Here is a 19,787-nt window from a genome sequence, read left to right as displayed (position 1 = left end):
CGTAAATTCCTTGAAAAGGCACAAAGTTCCATATGGGTAGGATCGAAGGTGCGTAGTCGTCTGGGTCCATAACCGGAGCATTATGGAAATCATGTCATTGAAGTTCGGAGTCCTTGGTCCAACTTAAGATGCTGGAGCGAAGCCTCTCTCTCTCTCTTCGGTCCATCCTAAAACTGTGAGTCGATGACAGATGATGTCGATGCAACTGGTTCGCTACGAGCCTTAAACTTCAAACCGGCACTCGGCGCCATAAAAGCACTTAGCCTTAACAGTAAAACTTAAACAGAAAATCTGGTAAAACCTTTCGACAAGCCACTTAAGGGGAGACCAAAGGAGCACTTTGTAAAATGCGCGAAAATAATTCATTCCCACATTGCCGAATGTTATCGTTCCACTTAAAGACCCTCTTTTTAAGTTGCGCGTATATCAATAATGCTACATTGAGACGTGGTATTGCACTTCGTGAATCATCGCCGGTTTTTTTTCTTTTCTTTTTTTTTTTTCGTATATCGACAACTACGGGCATCGATTAACCGATTAGAAACAAACAATTCACTTAATTCTACGGTACCAACGGAAGTGTACGAACCATTGTAATCAAATGACTTTTCACTCTGGAATAACTACTTGCGTTCGTAATTGCAACAAAACCACCAATTCATGGTTAGAAGTACGCTTACGGAATCGATTTTCACGTATCGTGTTAATTTAAGGCGATGTGAAAGTACCGTCAACGAGGTCTCATGTATGAAATTTTTCTCCGAACTGGGTGTACCGAATAATTTCAAACATTACAACGTGAACATGGAGGCTATAAGAAACGACCTGACAGGCATGAAATTTCAATTTTTTTTTAAATTGATCTACAGACACTCAACATTATTTTTCTATAAAAAAATGAAATTTCATGGGTGTCGAGACATACCTCATAGCCTTCACGTTCATTTTGTAAAATGTGAAGCGATTCGGTACATCCAGTTCGTAGAAATGTTTGATGAAAGATTGGCCTTTCGGATGCGACTTTCACATCCCCTTAAACGAAACGTATAACTGAAACGTACCGGTAAATAAAGCACAATAATCATAGAAAGGAGGAAACAAACGCCAATACTAGCATTCCTCTTTGACGATACTAGATATCTTTTCTAATATTAAAATTGTTTCTCTATGAACAGCTTTACGGCATAGCTTTATATGAAACAGTTATATAAAACATATAATCTTTTTCACATCAGTATTCAACATACACGTGGCAGTTATCGAGGGTTTGAAATTGGAACATGTTTAATGGAACGGTCAATTTTGTTTAGTGCATTTTCCCAAAATCACCCATCCGACCTGCCCTTAACTTTACATGGGCAACATCACGCGTAAGCTCACAAGGGATACGAGAGTGACACCGTTTTCTTCCGATTACGTTTAACTTTGCTTAGAAGGTACAATGACAACGAGGTAGAGAGAAAAAAAGTCAGAAGAACGGAATCGCGCGTGAAGATCTTCGTTAAACTTCTTCGAACAAGCTGTACATTTGTTCCCACCTCTACATTGTTTTACCACAGTCTATCTACGTCGGTTACAAGAGCGCACCGTGCTCGGAGAAAGTTTACGAAAATACTTTATTCCTCGGTATAATTATCGGGAATACTAACAGGAAATTAAATACTAACATTACGCTAAAGACAGTTTCAACTGACGTATGGATCTGATATTACAACGGCGAAATCATATTAAAACGAGACCTCTTAATGAAACTCTTTCAATGAAACAGTTACCATCGGATAAAAGCAGTTTCATACCAAACGACAAGTGTTTTTCGTTAAATCATATCTTTAATGTTAATTATCTCTGGTCTGACATAATGATTCAATGACGAAATTTGACGGCCCATAAGTTCGCAGACTTTAAAGAATATTCGCCAGATTCGAATATCTTTGTACATTATGGAGACCCTTTAAACAATTTGCTTATATAAACATTACTCTCGACATCACTGAAGTATTACAAAGGTTCAAAGTTGCCTAAATCATTTCCCAACGAGATATATGAAATACTGAATTCTATTTCATATTGACGCCAGTGATGATATTCACTTGTGCAGAAAGTCGAACGGAAATGCAGAAACAAAAAGGTATTTGCCTCGTTTGTTGATGCTTCAACGTGAAATTGTTTATCTTGAAAAAATAAAAATATATTTATGGATAACTTCGCTATAGAGAAATGCTCCTGACTTTCTTTCTAAGCCTTCCTAGAGGTCTTGTCGGTCAAGAGGAAAAAGGAACTGTGCGCTCTGGCTTTACAAAATTTGCTTTATGTTACAATAGCCTTCCCTTGGTTTAGGACAACCAACCCTCAATATATTATTATCATAAATAAATTTGGTCTATCGGTAATAATGTGAATACGCCGGTAACAAATACTGGCAGTATTTGGTTAAACGAAATCATGATTACTGGAGGTAGCAACTTTGTTATGTCAACAATCCTTTGATGCATGTTTCATATTTAGTCTTTGCATGATAAGCTTGAACGTTATTAATTAACATTTCATTAATAAGAATCACAAGTAAACGATTATTTGGAGGACTCGTTACAACTGAGTTATATCCTCCAGTAAATCTGACTCGAAACTCTTTGAACGGATGGCCGGGGTGTTCATAAGTCTCTTAACTCGCCGAAGACATGCATCGGTCAAAAGTGGTAAGTCCTCTTTCAAGAAATGTATTAGTCAAAATCTATAACAGGCATCATTCAAGCCAAAGTAGTTGAAAGATAGTCATACGGTAAAGTAAATTGAGATCCTTCCATTCGAAGATATTCCTTCGTCTCATGGACACTTCAGAATTTGTCAACGACTAAGCAGCATTACCAATGATCGTTTGGTAATGATGTGCACAGTAATAATATTTAACATTTTAACATGTGTAAAATAGATTGTAAATTGGGACATGTCTACGGTCAAATTGATTGGTTCAACGATTATGTAAATAGCTCTTCGTCGGACCATGACATGTGAATTAATTAGAAAAACTTATTTGACGGTTATTTCCTTAACACTTCTGCCGATTAATGAAAACAGCCCCGGTCAGCTTGTTATATTAAAACTATCGTGATCCACTTATTCGTTTTGTAACTCTGCGGTATTTCGTTTTAAAAAAATAATCAATGTGGCTGTGGTATTATCGTGGCGCATTGGGTTCAAGACAAACATCAACATTTAGTCTCTACTTCGCATTTGCATACGTAAGGTATAACGTTAACGGTATTTCTCGAGAAAAGAAATGTCATTTACATCACTCTCGCGTTGATCCGAGTCATGAACCGGAGGGCGCAGCATAGCCCGCCTGTCTTGTCTATTTGTGTTAACGTGTGTTTCGTACTTTACGCAATCACTTTACAACATTACAAGTTCCTTTGTTTCAGTCTGCACGCTTCTGATAACACCTGAAAAAGAGAACGTCTTCGATTAATAATTTCAAAATAATTTCAAGAAGTCTACCAATGTGATCCAGATGGTAATGCGTTATTATAAAATAAATCCTTTCGCATGTTGAGTTTAACATATCGGTCATTGAAAATTTATTTTACTTAGTATCACTAAAATCAGGGTGGTTAAGAACTCAATATTTTTCGAAAAAAACTAGGCAGACCTGCTTTCATCGAAAAAATCGAAGTTTAGTCTATTCTGATTTTATTCAACATTTTAAAATAAAGTTGTTTGTTGAAAAAAGTGCTTTTTACATTGACTGGTTATGGTAAAATATAGTTGTTATGGAAACGTATGTATGATTGTACACGTTGAGATGAAAGTAATAAGGAAAATCCATCAATTTGGATTCCAGATATCACAAGTTCAAATTTCGATCAAATATTCACATATGAGGACCATATTGGATAAAATTGAGTGAAATCATAACCACCCTGATTAAAATTAGAAGGAGAATTGAGTTTTACCGTAACTGAAGACGCGAAGACCTAACCCTCTCTCTTAATGGCACCGGGTGCTTCGGCTAATCCTTTCACTTTAAGTCGATCTGCAGTTTTTAGAAATGCCGGCAACTGATCTTGCGAGACATTTACTTCCCCCGCATACATAAACTCTAAGATCGCTTGGAGGTGACTATATGCTACATCCTTAAGAATTATAATTGGATGCTTGGACGGATTTTCCTAAAACAAATGGAAACCATTAATGAACATAATCACACCTTAACTGATTACTTATCGTTTGCAGGGAATTAATACTAGATTTTATAGTATCCTTTCAATTACCTCTAAAAGGGATTTAAAGTAAGGACTGCAAGCAGAAAGAACCATTTTATGAGCTTTACATGTCTGGCCGTCGCAGGCCAACGTCACGTCTGTGAAACTTTTTTCATCTCGTAGGTGTTTAAACGATGACACCATATTAGATTGAAAGTCATTCCATTTGAGAAAAAACTGCTGCTGTTCCCCAGCCATTGCGGATGCGACTGCTCTCCTTGGAGGTAAATGCACAAATTAAATCTAGAAATTAAAAATTAATGGTACTATAAGTATTTCTTACATTATGCATTAACATAGAGATTTTGTCAAATTACATAACCATTACTTTTTCAAGCAGTACTTAATGTAATGAAATCTATTAACAATTTTTACATATAAATTAATGTATCTAGATATTAAATTTTAGACCATGATTTGGTAACATTCTACGCTAACTCTGATTTTGTGATTGCAGACAATAATAGAATATTACTCATAATTTGGCGAGCTTTAAAAAAGTATAAGGCAGTAATTTCAGAATGCATATAAAATGTCAATGCATTGGCATTATTAAGTAAAATCTTTAACAAATCAAGCTGAAAATAAAGAGAAGCGGAAAATGTGCAACAACATTCACAAGACATTTGACTTTGTATAGATATTCTTTGTCAGGACAATAATAAAGCAGATGTATCGTGGATGTTAACCATGACTAAAAATTAGTTATCGGAAGATGTTCACAGTCGAAACATAAAATCGTCTTATTACTACCAAATGTAACTCAGTTACAAAATAATAAGGCAAAACGGTAAACCTTTAAAACAGATATATGCTTAGATTATTAATGCATTTCATCAGATATTCTTATAACGGAAACATGGCAAGTCTTCACGTGCCGCTCACAATTATAAGAACCTGAAAAAATGTTATAATTCATATAATTCTGCCATACGTATCAAAACGATTGCATTCAATCCATGGCACACAAGCGAGACCAACAGAGTGGCTCCGATAAACGCTTATCGAAAAACTGCCAGATCGGAAGGAAGATGAACCTAACGTTATGTTAATTCGACATCGTACACTTGCCAGCGATACTGTATGTACACAATAAGCAGAGATGTGATGAAGGTTTCAACTACGGCTGCATTCTAAACACTGGTGGAAATTACCCAAAGCTGAAAGAAAGTAGATGAAAACGTTAAATTCATTATGAAACGTAACTGGGTTACAAAGGCGCAAGTAGGGTAGTAAAGTTTCGGCGCGGTCCCACTGGCACATTTTTAGGTTAACCTGTTTAGGTAGTCCCACGATGTGCTTTCCGGGCGACGCTAGCAGCACACGATTCTCGCAAGAGCGAGCCTCAATCGGTATTCGACGAAAATATAGAGAGATAGAGGACGATCCTTTACTAGATTTTGGCAATGGATGCTGCGCCGTTTGCGATCGCGTCGCATGACAACAAAACGCGTGCGTCCATCCCGTCAAAAGCTTCGGGGCCCCTCACAACGGGCCCCTTTTATTCCCATGCGAGCGAAAAAGTTTGAAGCTTCGAGTATCGACTCACCTTTCGTGTACCGCCTGTTCGAGTTCCAGCCTGAGAATTTAAGGAGGAAACAAACGGAAGAGCCGTGCGATTGTATATTGGCGAAAACTTTTTTAGCGAGTGGTATGTACGAATTTTTTGTTGTGGCTAGTACCACGGCGAAGATTTCGGGAGGGCTCGGCTTCGCCTCGGCTGACTCCGCTGCTCTTCGTGGAAACTCGGAGCTTGTAGCGAAGTTTGTCACAGAGATTGGTAGATGCAGAGATGAGTTAGGAGATTGCTCACGGGCAGGATCGTGTGATCGCATCCTGTGCTGCCCTCTGGTTTCGTACGTTAGCTTTCACCGTTTTTTGCCTCCGAGGGCGACGCAACGAATTTCTTATAGGAGCTCGCGCACTCGCGATGGCGGTACCATCTACCAGTCGCCGTTGGCGGCTCACGTACTCGTGATGGTAATACCATGCGGCAGGTGACGGTGGTGGCTTACCTACGCTGACACTGCTCGCTTTTGATGGTAAGGGAAGAACATTCGTGATGCTCCATTTGACTTTATCTACTTATCTACTACTATTAAGTACATTGTTGCCTCGAAGTCGACGTGATGCGGAGCTTTGGGGCACGCGTCGGTGTCGCGTACGGAACTCTCGTGCAGCGAATCTGTGTGAGTGCGATAGCACCTAGAAATCTTCGCGCGTCCCACCAGCCAAGCGCCAAGCTACGGATCGAGACGTTGAGTATGTGTGCATTCGGCGCTACACTCGACAAGTATACGTGTGACTCGAAAACTGCGAAAAATCCTCCCGAGGCTTACCTAACTGCGGATATAAGCCGAGTTATTTTACGTATGATTTTTACATTTCCGTACCAGCGTTATCGAGCGTTTTTAGGCGTTTCTAGAGTGTTTTTAGGCGTTTCTAGAGCGTTTTTGAACGTATTCGAACGTTTTCGAGCGTTATCGACCATTATAGAGCGCTTTACGAGCGTTTCGAGAACGTTTTTGAAGGTTTTCGAGCGCTTTTCAAGCGTTTCGAGAGCGTTTTTGAAGGTTTTCGAGCGTTATCTGGCGTTATCGAGCGTTTTTCGACAGTTTTCGAACGTTTTTGAGCGGTTCTCGATCATTTTCAAAGCGGTTTCGAGCGTTTTCAAGCGTTATCGAGCGTTTTTCGACCGTTTCTGAACGTTTTCGAGCGTTTTCAAGCGTTATCAAGCGTTTTTCGACCGTTTCTGAACGTTTTCGAGCGTTTCTCGATCATTTTCAGAGCGGTTTCGAGCGTTTTTAGACTGTTTTTTTAGGGTTACCGCACGTTTTTCAACTGTTTTCGAATGTTTTTAGTGTCTTCGAGCGTTTTTAGAGTCTCTTGGAGCGTTATGGAGCGTTTTCGAGCGTTTGTCAAGCGTTTTTGAGCGTTATCGATCGTTTTTCGATCGTTTTTCGGTCATTTTCAGAGCATTTTCGGTCGTTGTCGAACGTTATCGATCGTTTTCGCGCGCTTTTCAAGTGTTTTAGAGCCTTATCGAAGGCCGTACAGTGCGGTTGCGTGTTATTAAGTGCAGTAGAGTGCCGGAGAGTTGCCGGAGAGTGCCAGAGAGATGCCGCAGAGTGCGGCAGAGTGCCGTAGAGTTGCTGGAGTCTGCCGGAGAGTGCGGGAGAGTGCCGGAGAGTGCCGGAGAGTGCGGGAGAGTGCCGGAGAGTGCCGGAGAGTGCCGGAGAGTGCCGGAGAGTGCCGGAGAGTGCCGGAGAGTGCCGGAGAGTGCCGGAGAGTGCCGGAGAGGGCCGGAGAGTGCCGGAGAGTGCCGGAGAGTGCCGGAGAGTGCCGGAGACTGCCGCAGAGGGCCACAGACGAGAGGGCCGAACGAGAGTTCCGTACGCGACACCGACACGAGCCCCAAAGCTCCGCATCACGTCGACTTCGAGGCAACAATGTACTTAATAGTAGTAGATAAGTAGATAAAGTCAAATGGAGCGTCACGAGTGTTCTTCCCTTACCATCAAAAGTGAGCAGTATCGGTAAGCGTAAGTAAGCCACCACCGTCAACTGCCGCATGGCATTACCATCACGAGTACGTGAGCCGCCAATGGCGACTGGTAGATGGTACCGCCATCGCGAGTGCGCGAGCTCCTATCAGAAATTCGTTGCGTCGCCCTTGGGGGCAAAAAATGGTGAAAGCTAACGTACGAAACCAGAGGGCAGCACAGGATGCGATCACACGATCCTCCCCGTAAGCAATCTCCCAACTCATCTTTGGTAGATGACGCGCGACATCGCAGCTATGTGGCGCGGGTAGAGTTCGAAAATTCTCGGTAACAAAATTGGAGAAAGTAACTGTGAAACATACCGTCAGTTACCGAGAATATCGAGAATTTATGAGAACGTCAATTTTTTTATTACGTACTTGATGTTTCTTCTTTTAAGTAATATTTCTTTTCAATGCATTTCGAAGTTCAAGTGCAAATGTAATAAATATTATTAAAAAATATAAAGAATATTTATGTATAACTTCACGTGAAATCCATGTGATATGGGCCAGAACAGGGCCGATATTTTATTAATCCAACGGCATCGTTCGATGAGGCAAATGAGAAGTTTTGATTAACTGCAGAATATGTACAGCGGAAGTTCCTCCACGCCAGTGTTTCTCTGCAACCAATCAAAATCTCACATTCACTTCGCCGCAAATATTTAAATTCTCATAATGCCTGGAAAAAAGAAGCTTTTGAGAAATTACTGATAGGTTCTCAGAAATTTCTCATCGTTCCTGACGTGACTTACCGCGTTTAAAAATCTAGGCGCCATCTTATTAACTTCGATGTATAAAGGAATAAGCGATTTAATCAACAATAACTTCGTTTTTGACAACATTTAAATTTTCGCGGTGAATGCGTCACTAGATTTGATGTATCAGTTGGTATGGCAGTTACCAGAACGGCTATAATCACGGTTCTAGTTACACCGCTGATCGATAGATAGCGCGGCGCGCGCACCGCGAAAGTTTGAACGTTCATAGGAGTAGATTTGTTTGTAAAAACCAGTGTTGCGCGAAGTTAACATTTTTACACGAAAAAAGAATTACGCATGAAGTGAACAATAATGTCCTCTTTAATACAGGCGGAAATAAACTAAAATCATATATTATTATAACTGAATCGCCTTACAATGGCGGGAGAATTTGAATAATTTGAAACGACTGAAGGTAAGCTTTTATCATCCGAGTTTATTTACATCACTATTTTTCTTATTCCTGAATGTTAATTCAAGGCAGTATTTACTATGCAGATTTATAATTCAAGGGACTTGTAGTTTCCGCCAAATTGCCGATTTCGCCACGAAGTTTCACACAATCGCTTCAGAGGGCGCTGTGAAGAAAATGCAGTCAAATTGAAAGAACCGAAGATACATAACCTCTTACCATCCGAAGTCAATAATGTTGTTTTTACTATTCGTGAGTATAAGAGCATGTTAAAACTTTAAATTTGGATATCTACGTCTATAACCAGTTATTACCACAAATGCTCATTCTAAATATGCGCAGTAAACAGAAAATATGATCTGTTTCTTTTGATTATAGAGGTACTTACTGAGTGCAGAATGGCATTATCGATTCAACTGTTCGCTTTATCAGCTGTCAGTAAATTATCACTATAATTGTACTCGGTGAGTTGAAAACGAATTGTTTGTATTCTCAGTCGTTAAACCTACGGAAGTATTTTTAAACATTCGCTTTTATTTCCTTCTTTAAAATTTGAACAGCTCTTGTACGATTCATAGTGAAACGTTTGCTCGAACAACGTGTAGATGGCGATACGTGTGATGGAAACGAATATTCAAAAGCACGCAAGAGAAAGGTAAATATGAGCATTTCTAAATTCATTCAAGTAAAATGCAGCATTCTTTCAGCTATCTAAATTACCGATCCACTTTCGTAAGGATGAAACGATGAAACAGCTGAATCGTTAAAGGTAAGAGTGAACCCAAATAACAGTTTTTATTGCCTCCTGATATAGATTTTTAATCTTCGTTTCTTTTTTTAATCGAGTTTTAAAAATAAAACAAACTTAACTGGAGATTTGATATGACGTACTTTCACTTTCTGAATTTATAAACAAACTATGTGTAATTTAATTATGTAATTTGCATTTGCTCAGATAGTTATTTTCGGGTACAAATTAAAATCAAGAAGTTCTCAATCATTTTATACGAAAATCGCAATGTTCTGTACAATATTTATTTCTAATCAATGGATTTTTTATGAATTTTCGGTAACATTGTCCATGTTTCGTTTGAAGATAACGACAATTAATTATTTCAGCTGATCGGCGAAAGTGAAACAGCATTTCGACGCCTTCGTGTTGGCTGAGGTTCTGATAATTTGCATAATACTTACCAACAGCTGGTTAAACAGTAAATCCAACTCAAAAGCATTGACGTTCTCTTATGCTATGAAACTGTTTTGATAAAACACAATTGTTTCTGCCTTAATGAATTACGCTTCTTACTTCACGTCAATTGTCATACTGTCGATCGTAAATCTCCTAGCGCAGCTGATAACTCGGCAAGAGTATTAAATTCGATGTAATTGTTGTGCAATGTTTATTTACAGTTTCACATCTTGAGAAGGGATAAACTCATAGCAAAAGAGCAATGCGAGCCTTTTTACAGTTCTTGTGTTCAACGAGGTACAAAATGTATTGAGTGATAATGCTTCCGGCCAATTTAGATAAATTTGATAACGCCTATTGTCGCCAATCGGTGACGAGTACGTTATGTAAGCTAATTTGTTTTCACGAGAATGAAGGAAATGGTACATTCCGTAACATTTTTCCTTTGCATTCTATAGAAGTGCGATATTTATTTCATTTCCGAATGTGTAGAGTTCCCTACGTTCAATGTATTATTAAAAAAATATTGTAATTTCGTAACATTTTTCTTTGAGATTTCGAAGATTTCTTTCCCTGGTTTCGTTATTCATTAGAATTTCTTACTCGTCGCAACCTTCGGAGAAAAAAACGAGAATTGTAGAAAATGTAGTATTAATATTCAAGATATTCATAATTTTACATATTAGATAAAACAATAACTAAAGACTCTCTCAATTATGCCAATAGCAAACTACTGATACGTAATTGTCATTAAGTCGACGAAATTTGTACATTGTATGAATCAGTGCATATAACATGCTAAATACAGTATAATTTAAATTTCAAAAAATTTAACATTATCTTTCCGTCATTCCAAAGGAATATTACAGTCGTCATTATACACTGACTCATCGCATCTGTTTAGATCTTCCCACGGAAAAATTCCTTTTTTCAAAGAAGTTAACATTATATTTATGAGCAGCAAAAGTAAGCACACCTGAATCTTTATGAATGAATCTGCGAACACCTGTTACCTTTTAATTCCCCTGTGGAATATTTCAGGCGGGAAAAATTTCCATCCTCATAAAAAATGACTTCCTATACAGGGTTAATAATTAACTCGTTAGAAAATACTTAAAAGTCATTAAGAGCATTCCGAAGTATCGAATCGTCGGGACGTTTTTGAGGGATTTTCAACCGACAAAGTTATCTTTCCTCAGCCCTTTGAATGAATCTTCGGGATGGCCTTATCTTCCAATTTTTGCGTCTTATCACGAACGTGTAATGGTACACGTTCTTCAGGCAAGGATACGTACTATCTTACGAGTGATGACTGATGGCTCAGTTGTCACAAAAATTCCATCATTCTAGCTCCTCGGGTTTCCCCAAAAGCGGAAACTCTAGGATAGAATAATTTCTTCAACATCGAGTCGCAGATCGCTCATTATCAGACTTTTATCATTTCGCCCTCCGGAAATTGACGCACTTCAGGAGCGCCGTTTTATTTTTATACCATCGATAAATTCGATAATTGCGTTATTGCGTCTGTATTAAGTACCATTTTAAAATGTCACGGCTGGATATTGATTATGGTATCGATCAGGCAGGTGATCAACACTATTGTTACATGCACCGGTCTATTTCGTTGCCGCATTATGCCGAGAATGTGCAGGGATTCCTTTTTTTGAGTCACTCGCAAGAAGTCGCAACCGCGAAACCTCACAGTCGGATTATTTTTCTTAGTCATTTCTCGAGAAGGGAAAATTATTTTAGATTTCCATTGAGGTGGCGACGTTCCGCGTCATTGGACGTATTATTGTAGTTCGGCGTAACAAGAATTTATTGTATTTTTTTACAATACGCCCTGTGATATTGTTTTCAGACTCTGTTCTTCGAGATATACACGTGTATACATTTATGTACGTATACATGCATTTAAATATTTGAAAGAGAAACATTTACCAGGCGCCAAATAAAATGCACACATGAATCCTGTAAATGTTCATTCAGACAAGAATGTATAAACATGCACACTAAAATCATTTACAGTTAATACAGAAATTAGCAGAAACAGTTTCGTTGTGTATTAGTGACCTTAGATTTGTCTATGTTCAGAATTTGAATTTAAAAGAAAATAATTATTAAACGTGAAGTTCATGTCGGATTCAACATCACTTTCAATTACATCATGTTCATTATTTCTTTTTCAGAAAAGGAAAGTTGCAATGGAATCTTGAGTGGCGTGTTTGCAGAGTTCTGAGTCAGAGAAGAATACGAGATTAATGTGATGGTCAATTTCAAATTACTCATAATCATTGTTGCAGCCGCAATACTGCAATTGTTGCAGTTAGGTGGTATTGCGTTGATCTCTAAAATAAATTTATCCAGGGAGTAAATCCGATTTGTCGAATGTTCAATGAAAACAGTGGCTCAAGAGATAGTTTATTTCTTACGGGGTATGTTCATCCGAGACAATATTAATGACAAATTTTTCGGGGTGTCGTGGAATTTTGAAAATTTCAGTTTGGAGGAAAAAGAAGTGCTACCCTCGAACGATATTTCCCACGAGTCGATTTAAAATCCGTAATCAGCTGATCCTAAAAATTTCGCCTGAATATTAAATCACTTTTTACTAAAGCGCTATTGTGTGATCATTTGTTCGTTTGTTTATACATATGCGATGAAATGATCGTTACTTCGGGACCGGAATTTGGAGCACTTAATAAACAGATACCGGAAAATAAACGTCCCTCTTATCCTGTTAAAAATGTCTGTTCAAAATGTATTGCACATATCAAAATTTTTCCAAAGTATAATTTTTCAAAATTTCAAAAGAATTCAAAATATCGAAACATTTTTAGCAGTACTATTTTATATAGGAGATTTTGGAAGTATCATTAGATTTTGGATCAAACCTCTTCGACTCTATACAATCCCACTAATTTAACAATTTTTTCATTACAGGGGCATGCAATTTCTCCACCAACTAAAACGTTGAGTTACTTTCCTCCATCCAGAAAAATCCCCTCAAAGAATGTCTGAAAAAACAAAGTTTTCCAACATGTACTTCATCAATTTCTCAGTTTTATTTCATTATGTTATTATTAAAAATGTATTTGGCCGAAACTCTGCCGAGTTTCGTGATTATAAAATTCGAAGTACCGTTTGCTATGTAAAGTTCATTTTTTAAGAATACTCGTCGTTGAAAATTGTTCTTGTACTTCAACAATTTCTCAGTTTAATTTCATCATTTTATTATTAAAAATGTATTTGGCCGAAACTCTGCCGAGTTTCATGATTATAAATTCGAAGTACCGTTTGCTATGTAAAGTTCATTTTTAAAGAATACTCGTCGTTGAAAATTGTTCCGTGACCGAAGAAGCACAAGAGGTAAAGAACCGTTTAAAGAGAAGTCCGATTTATCGGGACCAACCCCCAGACGAAGAGGCTCGTGCCAATCTTTCCCGTGATTCCCAACCACCTAGCTCCTCTCCGATCGCGGTCGCGCACGCATAGGGACTCGATTTTATAAATAACCCGCAAGAAAAGGCGAGCGCAGAACTTTTCCTGCCCCGTTCTTCACCGACATCTCGGAGAGATAGAGGGCCGAGGCGAGGGAGGGGGCAGCCCGACGGCGCGCTCGGCACCGCGCATGCGCGCGCCCGACTCCCGCGCGATGTTGGCGCGCGCCACATTGAAAGCTTGCGACATGCCGCGAGGGCGATCAGTCGCGCGCCGACAGCCGTGCGAGCAACAAGCGTCTCAATTGGGCGGTCCCGATTCCGTGGCGTGAGCGCGCGCGCGCGTAGCCAAGCAAGAGCGACCGAGTGCGTGGAACCCAATTAGTCATTACCCTATCACCTATAAATAATATTCACCGCGGACCCGCCCCCTGGACGGTCCCCCTCGAATCGGCCATAATCTAAAATCTGATTATCTGCGCCGCGACCGCTCCACGGCGCAACACGTGGAGGCCCGAGTGTCGCGCGCCCCGCCTCCGCGTACGTCCGCAGTTAGAAGAGAGCGAAGCCGGTGGATAGAGTGAACCGTCGTAGACTAGTTCGCGGAGTGGCCGCGAGGGCGCTGAGCATCGGTACATCATCGGTAGGGACTCTCGCGACGTCGGTGCAGTCCAAGAGGCGGCGAGGCCGGAGTGCGCAGAAGGTAGTGGCTGTGATGCGCGAGTGACGCTGCGCGATGGAGTCTCCGGTGATGTACGAGTCCGCGGCCCACCAGGCCCAGGGGGGCGGGCCGGCGGAGCTGAAGAAGTCCGCGCAGGTGCTGAACAACAACTCGGCGCTGCAGGTGAACCACAACCAGCAGGGGGGGCCGACGGGGGTGAGCAAGGTCTCGGCCAGCAAGGCGAGCCTGCACCAGCAGTACGCAGAGCATTGCGCGGCCGCTGGGGAGCTGACGGATCTGAACACCCCGGAGATCTCGTTGGATCTGCAGCACCTGATCGACGACTCGCACTTCAACGATGGGCTCCTGGACATGCTGGGAGGCGCGGCGGCGGCCGCAGCTGCGGCCAACGGGGCGGTCAAGCACCCTAGGAACCCCATGGGCTACCCACGCACCACCCTGGCCTACATGCCTCAGCCGGTCCACAGCGGAGCCAGCTACCACCAAGGGAGCAACAGCTGCAGCGACAGCAACAGCTCCAGCTCGGAGTCGCCTAGCATTAAGGAGGAGCCGTTGGACCCCGCGGATTACAGACGGCACTGCCCCCAATACCCTCCAGGAGGCTATAACCCTGCCAACGGCGGAGCGTTCGCCAATGGTGGACCCACCTTCACCACCCTGACGCCCTCCACCGTGCCAGGCGGCCACTCCGGGGTGCACCAGCCACCTAGGGGTGGCGGACCCATGAAGCCCAGCGTCATGGCGCACCAGCACCACGCCGCGGCTGCCGCGGCCGCTGTCGCCAGGAAGCAGACCAAGGCCATCGACAAGGCCAGCGACGAGTACCGCAGGAGGCGCGAGAGGAACAACATTGCCGTCAGGAAGAGCAGGGAAAAGGCCAAGGTCCGCTCCAGGGAGACCGAGGAGAAGGTCAAACTGTTGGTTAAGGACAACGATCTGCTGAAGAAGAGAATCGAGCTCCTCACCGAGGAACTCAACGTCCTTAGGACCCTCTTCAGCAGCGTCGGGGTCGTTCCGGAGCAGCTTCATCGGGAAATCTCCAGGCATCTAGACCAGTTCCAGCAGCACGCCGTGGGACCCATGTAGCAGAGGTTGTCCAAGACGCCTCTCGGAACTTATGCCCATCCTAAGGGAATTCGGCTGTGATTTGGCCCATGCGTAACTTCCGGGTCCCTGTTCCGAAACCCTCCCATCGGGAGTTGGTTCTTTCGCTCGGCTCGTTGTTAGATCGGGTTTCCCCGATTCTATGGGGGATCGTTTTATCTGGCTTTGGTCCGATGAACCTTTATAAGGCCGTGCGAGAGCGCACTCCGCGAAAGATTCCTAAATTGACTACGACGTCCGAAATTGACTTTTAACCCGAAGACTGGTTGGGATAGTCGCTATGAGGCGTGCTGGGATGGTACGACCTAATGCGTAGTTAGATCATGGTCGAGACGTTTACGCGACCTTTGCTACGGAATTCAACCTTTTGTTGTACCATTTCTCTTTGCGGCACGTGGTTAGAGTTTGACGTTTCGATCGAACCCTTTATTTCACAGAATCAAGATTCGGAGATCCGATCCATCCGATCAGGTCCGGCATTCGGGTACTCTTGATTCTGTCTGGATGTTCACATGACAAGATCTGCTTCTCGTATGTTTTAATCGGGCAAGAAATGTCTCTTTTAACATTAGCGACAGAGGGAAACGCTTTTAATAGGCAGTACATATGAATCCGATAAATGAGAAACACGTGGCTCGTGATGCAAAGTTATGCTAGACATCTGTTTGGTATAAATTTCCTTCATCAGCGAAGAACATGCACTGAGAGCATTCCTCTGTCTTTAATGCCAAACGCAATTGTGGGATACAAAGTCATGTGAACTTTTGCTATGATCAGCGATGACCCAAACGTTGGGTCGCAAAAGGTTCAGTTCCAAGGCTCGGTCGGAAATGTGTACGGTCGACTCTGAATTTCTTTGCCCCATCAACCCATTTCCCAGTCAAAGGGTTACTGTTTGGCAATAGGCGGAAGTGGTGGCCCGGAAGGACGGGGAACACAGCCGAAACCCGAGGGACGATCGAGTGCAAACACACAGTGCCTTCCCGTCCTCGCGAGGAACTCTATCGGGAGTCTGATCGAGGGGAGACGAGAAATCTTTTGTGCAGACGCGGGACTGGAAACGCGCAAGAAGAAGGCACCATGGATCTAAAAAGAAACGGATGGAGAGTATCGCTCGCGGGTGAAGCACGAGACGTAAGGGGAGGGGAACGACTGGCGGCCATCTTTCGTTGCTAACTGTCGCGCTTCAAACGAATATAAATTGAATTTGATGTACATGAGTTAACGTCGTCATTTGCAATTCTTCTCTCTTTGGGGACGACGCAACGAACGCAGTTTCACGATCCTTAGGCCTTTCGGCAGGCGCTTCGTCGTTGTTCAATAAGACAAACGCCAAAGTGTACGTAGCACGTATACTTCGGTCGCTGCTGTTAAATGCGACTTTATACGCGTGTAAGTAGCAAATTGGGATGGCTGCGGTATTTGGGGTTGGTATCTATCTCTACTGTTCGTCCCTTTATTCCTAGATCCATGGAAGGCACCCACGTGGGCCGCCATTTCGTGATCTCTACGCCTCGTGAAAGGGTCCACGCACGCGACATGCCGACGAGATGACGGCGGCACGACTTTGTTTTCTTCTAACTTCTTTAGTACCTAACCACGCTCTGTCGGCACGTATTATAAGACTGAGGCCGCCTCGCACGGGAATCTCCCATTCCCTAGCGACCGCCTCCTATCTTCGGGACTCATTGTCAGTACGCGCAGGTGTGAACGCTACCAGCCAAGCCTACGGCTTCGGGAACACCAAACTGGCCGCCTTTTATCTGCGATCCGAAAATTTGTATTTGGAGCCGTTCGTTCAATCGCCGTTACCTGATCACGACTGACCACTAGTAGCGATTATATCTTAATGTTTTCGGTTAATTAATCGAGCGGTACCGCCTTTTTATATCCGCGGTTGACGCGTTAAATTGGTCGCCAGGCGGCAGACCAGGTGCAAGCTGGGCTCGCGGCTTTCGTGTAGAATTTCTCGGCTTTCTAGCTGGACCTTTCGATCGCAGGTCGAGCTTGCAGCTATGTCTCGTTATCCTCAACTAATGTTTCAGCAACGACTGATAATTAGCGTAATCTTTCAATACTTCTGGCGGTACAGCCCCGATTTGGGGCGCTCAGCAAGACTACCTGGTACCGCGTGCGGGTTATTTGTAACACTCTCAAAGTGCAATTCTTATCTTTTTCCTTCTTAATATCGAAGCTCTATATTTTATTTCTAGCAGAATGTTAGGGTCGATCCGGAGCTGGTTTTACGTATTTATTGTCGGGTAGTTTGGCGATTACTGTTGCGGTAAACCGATTGAGCGATAGCACCAGATCTTCGCGGCTGAATTGTCCGTTTGCATCGTGGGGACTACGGGATTGTACGGTGGACTTTTGATGCGTCGCTCTTGTTTTTTATGGGTTCCCATGAAATGCCGGTTTACACCTTTGTTTATACGCAACACGTGGTCGGATAGGGTGTGAACGCTCCCAGGCAAGACTGGAGGTCGGGGGGCGGGAACTGCGGGGAAACTGATGCTCAAATCTTCTCAACAGTGCTGATTGCCGTATCAACGAATCTTGATTCAGGTGGATGCACTCCATTCACCTGAATCAATCTTCCTCCAATGATATCTACAAATATAATTAAATTTTAGCTTAAATAAAGCCTTTGAACCGCGGGTCGACGTCCTAATCATCTAGTTATGTCAGGGTAACTTCTGATCTTCCTAAAAGAACCTCTCTTATATCCAGGGAATTTAGGTTAGGGTTCCTCAAATGTACTAAATCTTCATAAAATTGCCGATCCACCTAGATGATCATCGGATCAAATCCTAACATCAGATTACATTTGGTCCATCACGTCTACTAGACCCAGGAAACCCAATTCGATTCGTAGTTAAACCATGTAAATTATGTTTTATTATTCCGTTCCGTCTAAATGCTATCGTTATCAGAACCGACCGCCATTAAATTTGGAACAATATGAACTTGCGAGCAAGACGAATCCCCGTTGTTCATCCCCATTCGACACCCACCACTCCAGAACCGATCGCGTTAAGGTGGATCGCTCCACTTTGGAATTTCATTACTCGAGTCGCAAAGATGTTTAAAAAAAAAAAAAGAAAATGAAAATTGTGACCAGGATCGATCCCGATTACCGCGGACCCTTATCAGTGGCTCGCCGATTACTATCTCGCTCATTGTTACGCTAAATCAATCGGACTTGCGCGGCTGGACATGCAGGATCGCCGGAGACTATGCGATTGGCTAGCCTACTATCGACATATCTCGCAGTACTCTCGATGTATTTATCGTTGTCGCGGATATCGCGCGACCTCGCGTCGCGTTGTATCCTGAAGAGCCACCCACGGGTATACACCATTGTTCATACGTAACACGTGCTCGGCCACACACACGAGTGCGGCCGACTCGCATCGTTGTACGCAACCTTGTATTATAGCTATTATTAATTTTATTTTAACCGAGATGTACGTAAAGTTAATATATTTTGTTTAAAGAGAGAGAGGGAGAGCATGAGCTGAGCGGAATGTTGGTCGCTTAGGAGGAACGAGTGAAAGAAAGCGAATGAGAGATCCACGTGAGCGCGGGTACAGGTGGGTGTGTGGACGGTTGGGTGTGCGTGTGTCCGTTTAGATTAATTTGCGTATATATTTTATTTAGGAAACGCGTTTCGAGAGACTGCACGTGTGTGCCGATGTTCTACGAGGACGGCTTTGCCGATGTCCGCAATAGACAAGTTACCGTTGACGTGTGAAGCGGGCTTCATTGTTCATTCGATTGTTGATAGTTGCGAGCCGGTCGGTTTATATATATATATAGAGAGAGATTTATTATTATATATAGTGAATTTTTGTTCGTTGTCATGGAATCGGTATGAAAATGCGAGGTAGGAATGGTAGATGCACGAATGTGCGCGTCTGGCTGGGATGCGGTTGAATTGTATGTGTGTGGTTGAGCGTGTGGTATGCATGTAGGGTATGAGATTACCTGTCACGGTTGTCTTCTTGTCTATGCACAAATATATTTTGATATAAAATTTTTACGACTCGTCTTTTTAACAGAGATTTACCTGTCCTCGCCCCTCCACCCTCTCTACCGTTTGATTTTTCAGGAAGTGGTAATGCAGGGATGTGGGAGTTTGTTTAAGAATCGGAAGGGATGGAGGGTGGAATCTAATGTTTCGGGAAAATCTCGTGAATTTTTTGAAAAAAAAAAAAAATGATTTGAACCTTGCAATTGTCAATCCGGTTGTTTCGCTCTATGAGGCGCAATCGTGTTGCGTATCACTCTAAGGGTTAATCTGGTGTCATTCTGATTGAAGATGCTAGACCAGTTTGTACACAATTTGGAAAGACAATGACTAGGAAATGGTGGAATCTTAGTTGATATTAGGGTG

At 42.4% G+C, this 19,787-nt stretch overlaps 2 protein-coding genes across 5 annotated transcripts; one reads left to right on the top strand and one right to left on the bottom strand.

Annotated features, from left to right (window-relative positions):
• Positions 1-1,482: 1,482 nt before the first annotated feature.
• LOC105694419 (longitudinals lacking protein-like) lies at positions 1,483-5,994 on the bottom strand. 4 transcript variants are annotated; one of them, XM_012415071.2, is made up of 4 exons: positions 5,809-5,994; positions 4,269-4,502; positions 3,951-4,166; positions 1,483-3,440 (listed from the first exon to the last, which is right to left on the bottom strand). In XM_012415071.2, exons 2-3 carry the CDS (start codon positions 4,455-4,457, stop codon positions 3,972-3,974), a joined length of 384 nt encoding a protein of 127 aa, XP_012270494.1. In that variant the 5' UTR covers positions 4,458-4,502; positions 5,809-5,994; the 3' UTR covers positions 1,483-3,440; positions 3,951-3,971. The 4 variants fall into 4 exon arrangements, with proteins under 4 accessions (XP_012270494.1, XP_012270495.1, XP_012270497.1 ...); XM_012415072.2 differs by lacking the exon at positions 5,809-5,994 and adding an exon at positions 5,466-5,698; XM_012415074.2 differs by lacking the exon at positions 5,809-5,994 and adding an exon at positions 5,535-5,698.
• A 7,879-nt stretch (positions 5,995-13,873) lies between these two features.
• Positions 13,874-19,431, top strand: LOC105694420 (CCAAT/enhancer-binding protein). Its single transcript, XM_012415075.1, has one exon. The coding sequence runs from the start codon at positions 14,342-14,344 to the stop codon at positions 15,371-15,373; it is 1,032 nt and encodes a 343-aa protein (XP_012270498.1). The 5' UTR covers positions 13,874-14,341; the 3' UTR covers positions 15,374-19,431.
• Positions 19,432-19,787: the final 356 nt, after the last annotated feature.

The sequence above is a fragment of the Orussus abietinus genome, unplaced genomic scaffold, assembly GCF_000612105.2.
Source record: "Orussus abietinus isolate OABI.00-Male unplaced genomic scaffold, Oabi_2.0 scaffold45, whole genome shotgun sequence".
Lineage (NCBI taxonomy): Eukaryota > Metazoa > Arthropoda > Insecta > Hymenoptera > Orussidae > Orussus > Orussus abietinus.
This window is presented reverse-complemented; position numbering and strand designations above follow the sequence as displayed.

Coding starts and splice junctions, on each gene's coding strand:
- LOC105694420 (XM_012415075.1), top strand. CDS start 14,342: ATGGAGTCTCCGGTGATGTACGAGTCCGCGGCCCACCAGGCCCAGGGG.
- LOC105694419 (XM_012415071.2), bottom strand. CDS start 4,457: ATGGCTGGGGAACAGCAGCAGTTTTTTCTCAAATGGAATGACTTTCAA. Junction 4,167..4,268: donor ACTTTAAATCCCTTTTAGAG/GTAATTGAAAGG, acceptor CATTTGTTTTAG/GAAAATCCGTCCAAGCATCC.